This window comes from Petaurus breviceps, unplaced genomic scaffold (assembly GCF_028583685.1).
Source record: "Petaurus breviceps papuanus isolate PSGF00001 unplaced genomic scaffold, PetGlider_PUasm1.0 90195, whole genome shotgun sequence".
NCBI classification, from domain to species: domain Eukaryota; kingdom Metazoa; phylum Chordata; class Mammalia; order Diprotodontia; family Petauridae; genus Petaurus; species Petaurus breviceps.
Window position 1 is genome coordinate 562,204 of NW_027187192.1, and position 9,777 is coordinate 571,980.

Sequence of the window (9,777 nt, forward strand, 5' to 3'; positions counted from 1 at the left end):
AGTGGGTCCAAAAGGTTGTTACATTCTCTGAGCCAGGAGAAGGCTATATAAGCCCTGATGTGAGGCTTTGTTTTGGGGGCTCACTTTGAGAAGTGTTCTGTGATTTGATCTGTATTCTGGGAAGCCATTGTCCAGAGGCCCCCCCCCCCCCCCCGGCTTTGAAAAACCCAGATGTGGAAACCCAGATGTTGACTGGGTATGGATGTAATGGCTGGACAGTTTGGAAAGCTGTCTACTTGATCTGTTTCTGTCTTGATAATTCTGCCTGTATACTTTGAAGTTCGGGATGCTGACCTTTTTCCCCTGAACAAGGTAAACGATATATGGTCTGACTGATTAAAGTAAGCTTGTTAACCCATTTTGAGTTGCTTTCCTTTATCAAAGCAGATCCAAGAACCTGTATGGGCAGCAAACCCTGAGGATGCTTGGGGTGCTTGCCACCACACCATATATTTCTACAAGACTTTCAGGTTCCTTGGACAGAAGGAAAAACAAAATTGTACCATTCTTCAGTGAACTTTCATTAAAATAGGGAATAAGAATGGGTACAAGTCAGAGGAAATTCTGGAGTCAGATCAAGATTGGCTTATAAAAAATTGTTAATATGATAACATTTATTATGTGTGTACATATGTATATATATATATGTGTGTGTGTGCATGTATGTATATCCTACATCATACCCAAATAATTTTCTATGCCACACCCAATAAGTAAATGTTACTACCCTACCATTTTGAAAGCTATTCCTTTAGTTACAGACTTAAAGAAGCATTGTTGAAGGGACTGATCCTATCTTTTGGTTTATTTCCATTGCATGTCCAATAATAAATGCATATGAGATTTCCAGCTTCAAAAAATAAGCCAAGCTAACGAGTTTTGTTTTCTTGTAGATGTAATAGGGAGCCACTGAGGGTTCCTGACCAGAGGATTAACATAGTCAAACTTGCACTTTAGGAAGACTCTTTTTGACAGTTGTATGGAAAGTGAATTGGTAAGGTGAGGCACCTAGATGGTGCAATGGATATAATGTTAGATTAGGAGGCAGAAAGACCACTTCCTGCCTCAGATTCTTGCTTAGCTGCGGGACCCCACAAGCCACTTAACCTTTCTCAGCCTCAGTCTCCTCTTCTATAAAATAATAACAATATTATCACTTATTCCCCAAGGCTATAGCAAGGATGGAATGAGATAATATTTGTAAAGTGCTTTGGAAACCTTAAAAGTAGCTATTAGCATTATCACCATCATTGTTTTATTCTCTTTATGGAGCATTTGCTCAACTCCAATTGGGCCCCCAAATAGGGAAGTCTGTGAGCTCAGCAAGAGGGGATGGGGCACGTTTTCACCTAGCAACAAAAAAGGTTGCTATCTCCTATGCAGCTAGCTCCCTAGGAAGGCCATAGGCCCTTTTATCACCAACAGTTTATCTCCTACCCACAGAACATTGGCCAAGCCTAACAGACAGAGGCCAGGATTGTAAGAGTAGAGTTCCAACTTCTGGTCCTAACCGTCTTCTGATTAGGGAGAAATCTCTTCTTTTTACAGCCATGGGGAAGGATAATGGAATCACTCAGAAAGGCAGAAAGTTGGGTGTGAGGAATATTCCAATTACACAGAGAGATTCATGTCACCTTCCCCCCACCCATTTCCTTTTGCTATATAGTATTTCCCCAAAATCCACTCCAGCTTGACCCCAAGCCCATCCTTATGCATATCCAGACCTTGACCTTGACCTTATGGAAATACCCTCCTACATCTTTAATTTGGTTGGTTTATGACTTGAGTGTGTGCTTAGGTGACTTTAGACACCCCCCCCCCCTTTGGTTCTCTCACCCTACACTCAATGTAACCAAGTGAGATTTACTTAGTGTGGTATAGAGAACTCTTCTGTAGGAGTTGGGAGGCTTAGGTTCTAGTCCTGGTTCTTGCCATCACCATACTGCGTAACCTTGCTGGCTTGTACAAGATAAGTTCTAAGGTCTCTTTTCTTCCATGTTTGATGATCTGGTATCACTCACAGCATGGACATTTTATAGTTTAAATCCACTCCCAGCTCTAATATTCTATTTTGAGGTGTTTCTCAGCTCTGACATTCTATATACTATATTCTGATATCACTTCTCCTATGTTCTAAGGTCCCTTCTAGTTCTCAAATTCTATGTTCTGTTTATAGCTCTAAGACTCTTGGGTTCTGTTATCCATCAGTGACAGAGATTCTTTGGAAAAAATGTTCTAAATCTGGTTAAATGTCAAAGAAACTCACTCTCCCACACCTCTTATTCCTGGTCTGGAACCACCATTTGGCACTGTATTATCACCATTATCATCACCACAATCTTCACCATCTAGAATTTTATATAGCTTTTTGTGACTCACACAAAGTATTTTTCCAACTACAAGCCCATGAGATAGGTAGGGCAAGTATTATAATTCCCATTTTCCAAATGGAGAAACTGAGACTTGGAGAGGTGGAATGACTTGCCTTGGGTCCTACACTAGTGTGTCTGTAGATGAGACAACTCCAAAGTCCTCTCCCTTTCTTTCAAGGTTCTGGAGAATGTGGCTTCACTCAACCCTACTAACCTTTATTTCTCACTGCTTCCATAGGGTATCAGGCCCTTAACTTTCAGGTGCTCTGCCCAAAGGAATATAAATTTTGATTCCTGAAACCTTGAAAGATGTCTTAGAGTTTACAAATTAGATTTTTTTCTTAAGGGCCTCTCCTTAAACCCAAATCACTTTGACTGTCATTGATTGGTCAATAACAGGTCCCAGGCCAAGCTCCACTTGGTCATTGTTTGGGCCCTGATTGGCTCAGAGTGAATGTAAATAGCAATTGTTTCTGTTTTGGCCAAAAACCTTGAGGGTCATCCCCTCCTAGACTGATTTTTTTTGACCAGGTAAAAGAGGCCATTCTCTGCCTTATTTCTTGCTTAGCCTTAGTCACTGAATGAGCATTGCCTTAGTCAAACTGAGACCTGTTAAATTCCTTAAAAAGCCCAAGCATTCCCCCTGTATCTGGGGCCATCTCTAGTCATCCTCATCCATATCTTCCCATTGGACCTAGATGGCTCCGGAAGAGAGAGTGAGGCTGGTGACTTTGCACAGCCCTCCCTTACTTCAATTCACTTGCACATCATGGCACCACCTTCCTGGATGTCATGGTCCTATTCAAGAATGAAGGACAAATGACAGCAGCAACAAGTTACATGCAATGACCTCTTGACTTCAGCCAAGCCTGGTTCCTTATGTAGACGCTATGAGGCATGTACATCATGACTTGTTCACCTTTTTCATGCTGTTCCTCAATCCATGCATTAGTATACCGGCTGTTCTCTGCCCATCATTCATGTCTGATCCATCTTTTGAGGTCCAGCTCCAATCACCTCTTTTCTAGATAACCTTTCCTGACTTCCCCAGCTCATAGAGATCTCTGCTTTCTCTGAAGGGTCATACTACAATTTAGTTTATCACCACATCGATTCTCTCAGTGTGTCATGTCAATTAGTCTGTGCTCCTTATCTATATAATCAGCTCTTTACAGAGAGAAATTGTGTAGCTATGTCTTACAGTGAGGGTGAGGAAAAACCTAGGTTTGAATCCTAACTTTGCCACTCCCAAGGCAGGTAGGTGGCACAGTGGATAGAGTGCTGGGCCCAGAGTCAGGAATGCTCATTTTCCCAAGTTCAAATCCAGCCTCAGGCACTTCCTAGCTGTGTGACCCTGGGCAAGTCACTTCACCCTATTTGCTATCTCCTATGTAGCTAGTTCCCTAGGAAGACCACAGGCCCTTTTATCATCAACAGTTTATCTCCCACCCATAGAACATTAGCCAAACCTAACAGACAGAGTCCAGGATTGTGACAATAGAGTTCCAACTTCAAATGACAAACCACTCCAAGATCTTTGCCAAGAAAATCCTGAATGGGGTCATAAAGAGTCAGACACAACTGAAAAATGACTAAACAACAAAATTTGCCTCTCCCTAGATGTATAATCTTGGGAAAGTCATAGGATTTAGTACTGTAAAGGGGGCTTTGAGAGTAATCTGGGTCACCTCTATCACTTTACAGACAAGGAAATTGAGGACCAGAAAGGTTAAATGATACATGCAGTGAGACTCCAATAAATAGTAAATGATAGGGCTGGAATCCTAACCCAGGTCCTTAGAGTCTAAATCTGGCCCTCTTTGTATCAAACTTGCCATCACTTTATCTCTCTTGGCCGTAATTTCCTCGTAGGTAACGTGGGGATACTCCTATTTGCATTAGACACTTCATAAGGTTGTTGTGAATATCAGGTGTTCACAGAGGGAAATTTCCAGAGCAATCTCTATCAGTCTCGGAGTGGGTAAGTGTCAGGAGACCCAGGGCATCAGCTGGGTGATGGACAGCCCTGGAGAAGGGATGTGGAAAGACAGTCATTATCAGTTTATCTATCTCCCTTGGGCTGGTGCAATCTTTTCTTCATTGGCTACTTCCTCCAATGTCCTTCTATAAGATCCTGACAAGAACATGCAAGCTCACAGAAATGATGAAGATCTAGTCTTCATCTCTGCTTTCCCGAACAGGTGAGTTTCTTCTTGCTTGAGGCAAATGGAATCCAAAGGCTAGCGTTAGATTTTCCTAAAACCAATGCTTTTCTTTCTTTAAGGAGATGCTAAGCTCTGAGGGGGTGGGGGAGGGTGTCTAAGTCACTGCCTTTGGCTTAAAGAAGGAAAACACTGTAAGTTTTTGATTCTTTGTAATTGTTCATTGGTTCATCACTGGGCTCCTTAAACCCTTACAGGTGAGAGTTCTTCTATTTTTAGAGGTTGGAACCAAGATGATAACAATAACAAATATGGATATAGCATTTCATATGTGTTGTCTTGTAGCCACTGTACAAGACTGGATCATCCCAATCTTACAGAAGAGGTGACTGAGGTTCAGAGGGGTCAAGTGAATTGCTTAAAGTCATATACCAACAAATGGCAAAACTTGGGCTCAAGAACCACTCTTCTAATCTTAACTGTAGCTCCTTCCATTCTCACCTCTTTTCTTTTTCTTTTCCCCATGGCTTCATCTTGTCTGGAATTATAAACTATATGTGATCCTTGGAACTCCCCTCAGTCATGGAATTGGGAAGCAGGTTAGGGGCATGTGGTTGGATACATTTGGCCTTCCTGAGTTTTGAGGAGGGAACAGGCTTTCCAAGCTTTGAAATCCTATGTTTCAACTACTTACTGGGTAACTGGGCTTGCCACCACCCTTTCTCCCTGTTTTCCTTCTTCTGCTACTTCCATTATTAATGTCTCAACCTACATGGAGGACTGGAACATGGTCCAGCATACATAAAGATGAGGTTTGGGCTCTGGGAGCCCATACTTCATCAATATCACTCACAAAGTGTTCTTTGTACCCTTGGGAAACAGGAGTAGGATTGAGGGTTCTTTTCTCTCATCCTTCTCCTTCCCTTTGATGCCTTCTCCTTTCTCCATGCCCTATCCTGTTTGCTCCTTTTTTACAGGTCTTCCCCTCAGTCAAGAATTTTGTGTTTATTTCTGCTCTTGGGTAGCTTGTTGCAGACCTTTGGTTCTGAAAGAGAACTTAGGGGAAGAAGGAGCAACTGCTTTTCTACTATTAAAGATGAAATTACCTCTCATCTTCACACTTCTCCTGCTGGGCACGGTGTCTTCTGTCCATCTGAGTAAGTTCTTCCTACTCCCTAAAATCCCAGGCTGTGACCTTTTCTCTTTGTTCCTCTCTACTTTCTATTGTCTTTGGGCCGTAGCTCACCTGAATTAGATTTTTAATCAGACCACATCTGGTCAGATGCCCAGAGACTTAGAATGTCAAGGCTGGGAGAAACCTGAGAACATAAAGAACAGAGTATCGCTGCTGAGAAGGAAATCAGAACATGGAATGTCAGAAGAGATACTATATTTCAGATAGTCTGACCTTTTTCTGCTTATGTATAAGGAAACTAACTAAGGTCCTAGGGAAAGCAAATGGCTTTCCCAGGATCAAACAACCATTCAGTGACAGATTTGGGACTCACATCCAAGTCTTTGTAACTCTTAGACCAATATTCTTTCCACTGTATCAAACAGAACTCAGACTCTGGACTCATTAAAAGGACAGAGTCCTCATATCTGAGGCAATAAAGAATCTCAGGGATTAAATCACTGACAGGTTGAGATCCAAAGTTCCCTTTTAGGTGAGACTGTACACTGAAGTATTGAGATTTGGAACCTGTCCATGGTATTTAGGGGAGCATGTTCTTAGAGAAGTGTGGTACTGAAAGGGGAGGGCCATTTATAAAACCATAATGTTGGATGTGAAAGGGATCTGCAACATCATTGAGTCCAACTGAGACCCAGAGGGAAATGACTTGTATATGGTTAGATAATGAACTGATGACTAAATCTAGAACCCTGGCCTGTTCCTTCTCAGTCCGGTATTTTTTCCATTTCTCATTGCCAGAAAATGAGGCTCTTGAACTAGAGGCATCGGAGGGAGAAAAGGCCTTTGTTAAGGACCTGGAGATGCCAGAGGAAGGGGATGACTTGGCCCTAGGGGATGAGGAAGAGGATGATAAAGGGGAGGAGGTTGAAGTTGCTGAGGATGATGACAACTTTTGCCCAAAAGAAGAGGATGTAGTCCGTATACTGGGAAGCCCAGGATGTGAGACCTGCCGGTTCCTGGTTGTTAACAAGGCAAGGAATTTTAGAAGAGCTCAGGTGAGTGAAAATAAGATGAGGATAAAGGCCTTGGGAGTGGGGGGAAGAAGGAAAATAGAAAGGGAGATTAATCTTGTTTTTTTCTTTACTAATTTTCCATGATGAAGTACTGAAGTAAAGATAAAGGTTGGAAAGGGAGTGGTGAAGCAGGAGAAAAAGGGGAGGGACATATTGGACCAGAAATGTCCTTAGAATCATAATAATAGAGAATGCCAAAGCTGGGAGGGACTTTTAAGATCATCTAGCTGAACCTCCTCAATTTGCAGACAAAAACCACCTCTAGAGAGGTTTTTATTTGCCTAAGATAAGATAGTGTCAGATCAGTGACTAAGAGCCAGGTTTCCAGATTTCCACCCAGGGCTCTTTTCACATTACCACTCCAAGATTTATTGCTGAAATAATAGCATTAAGTTTACCTTAATGGATCTGATCATTAGCAGAGAGTGGAAAGTGCCCTGGACTGAGGGCTAATAAGTTTGAGACATATAGCTGTCATTTATTGGTTGTATGATATTAGTTGGACAAATCACTTTATTGCTTTGAGTTAATTTCTTCTTTCTAAAAATGAAGACAACACTACTTAAACTGCCCTTCTCTCTCAGGGTTGTTATGAGGAAATGATCATGAAGATAAGTTGCATTTATATAGTACCTTAAAGGGTACAAAGTGCTAATTATTTCACTTGAACCTTAAAACAATGTAGTGAGGTGGGTACTATGTATATTAGTACATTCATCTCATGATGAGAAAATTGATACTTTGAGATGTTAGATACTTTGCCTATGGCCACATAGAGAGGAAATTTTCTCATTAAATTTTTTAAATTAATAAACATTTTTTCTCTCTCCTCTTTCTCACTTCACCAGTGTGGAAAAACCCAACAAAACTCTTATAACAAAGATTCAGAGTCAAGCAAAACAAGTCTGGAAGAGAAATGCAAATTAAAGCAACTTTGGCATTTTACCTCACCTATCAGATTAGTGAAGCTGGAGGGGGGGAGGGAAGAAAAATGACACATGCTGGGAGAGCTGTGGGAAAGCAGGCACATGAATAAACTGTTGATAGAGCTATGAATTGGTACAGGTTAAAAACATTTTAAAGACAATTGAAACCTGAGTTATTATTATCTCAGGATTACTGTGAGAGTCTCATATAATACTGCATTTAAAGCATTTTGTAAACCATAAAACTATATACATAGACCATTTTTTTCATTCTCTTCCTTCTCTTTTTTCTTCTCCTCTACCTCCTTTTCCTTTTTTTGTCTTCCTGAAACCTGTTATACCAAAATTCATGGAGGTCTCAGAGTTTAGGAATAAGAGGGATTCCCCATTCATGCTTCTTTCTTCCCCTTTCTTTTTCTGTCTCTACAGACAATCTGCAGACGTTGCTATCATGGCCATCTGGTCTCTATCCACAGCTTCCACACCAACTCCCGCATCCAGTGTTCGGCTAAGAGAATCAACCAGGGCCAGATCTGGATTGGAGCCAAAGTCAAGGGCTGGGTAAGAAAAGAACAGAAAATAACTCTGGCCATAGAGTTTTTTCCCCCTGGCTCTCTTTAAAGAGTCTCAGCTGACTACCTAGTCATGGGACAGTCCTTTATTCACCTGGCTTTGAGGAAGCCCTAATGGTGTTCACCTGATGCTATGGGTGGTGGGCATGACTGAAAGAAGGCTGCCTTTGGCTTTCAGTGGGTTTGGCTTAGACAGTTCCTATCAATATTTGCCTATTTAGAATAGTGCTTGTTTTAACCCAGTACCCATAATGCTCTGTTGTTCAGAGACTGAGACTGCCAGGGATATTCTTAGTTAGCTTTCCTGTATGACATGTGTGAAATTCAATTTCATGGTCTCTGTTCCTGACCTATCCTTTCCCATCTGATCTATAGTTTTGCAGAAAGAGATTTGTGTGGACTGATGGGAGTCGTTGGACATATTCTTACTGGGCAGCAGGCCAACCTGGACGTGGTGGGGGTCATTGTGTAGCCTTATGTACCCGAGGTGAGTAGGAACAAGGGAACCTGGGGGATGTTGTTAGAATAGGGGAAATGAGTAGCAGGGAAATCTCTCGTATGTTGTTTCTATTTTGCTGTGTCACATAATATGACCCATACTCTGGTGTCCTGGGGTAATTTGGTGGTGGAGTCAGGAAACCTTATGCAATGGGCAGCCAATGGATATGGGAGGTAACCCTAGTTTATTCACTGCAATCGCATGCCTAAAGGTCTCTGAAGAAGAGGTCCCCAGGCTCTTCTGGGGCCACTATGAAGAATAATAGAATGAGGGTGGTGGACACAAATGAGCAATGCATTCCTTAGAGGTCAGAGAGAAGAAGTAGAATGTGAAGGAGTAACTTTCTTAACAGGGGGTCATTGGCGTCGAGCCCCATGCAGACGTCGCCTGCCTTTTGCCTGCTCCTACTGAGCTGGCTCCACTGAAGAAATCAGTCAAGACCTATGCCACCAGAGAACTTGAGTTGAGGCCTGTCTCTTCCCCTCTCTTTTGTTTCCTGAAATAAACCAAATTTCTGAAAGTTCAAATCATTGTTCCCTCTTCTTTGTCCTGCATATGGCATTCTTCCCTTGATCTTTACACATGAGCATTTCGAAAGGGCCCAGAGCATTTCATTCTTAAAGATTAATAGGGAATGTTAAAAGAGGGATATGTGGTCCTGTTTCATAGGACCTAGATCTGGAAGGAACCTTGGAAAATAGAAAACAGAATGTCACTGCTCAGAAAGATTTTAGAACCATTAATATCGAACCATTAGGGACCATAGAACATAAATATAAGATGTTAGAAATGGAAGGGGGGGTACCACTGGATAGCACAGTGCCTTAGAGTTTTGGGCTTGGAGTCATGAAGTCCTAAATTAAAATCCTGCCACAGATACTTACTAGTTGTATGACCCTGGGCCAGTCATTTAACCTCTATCAGCCTCAGTTTTCTCATATGTAAAATTTGAAAATAACATACCTACCACTTCATAGGTTGTTATAATATAAATGAGACATTTTTGCAAGCCTTAAAACACTACATAGATGTTAAGGG

At 41.7% G+C, this 9,777-nt stretch overlaps 1 protein-coding gene across 1 annotated transcript; it reads left to right on the top strand.

The window, feature by feature from the left end:
- Positions 1-4,527: 4,527 nt before the first annotated feature.
- Positions 4,528-9,231, top strand: LOC138176781 (proteoglycan 3-like). Its single transcript, XM_069107640.1, has 6 exons — positions 4,528-4,573; positions 5,512-5,691; positions 6,468-6,724; positions 8,098-8,229; positions 8,616-8,727; positions 9,092-9,231. Exons 2-6 carry the CDS (start codon positions 5,631-5,633, stop codon positions 9,148-9,150), a joined length of 621 nt encoding a protein of 206 aa, XP_068963741.1. The 5' UTR covers positions 4,528-4,573; positions 5,512-5,630; the 3' UTR covers positions 9,151-9,231.
- Positions 9,232-9,777: the final 546 nt, after the last annotated feature.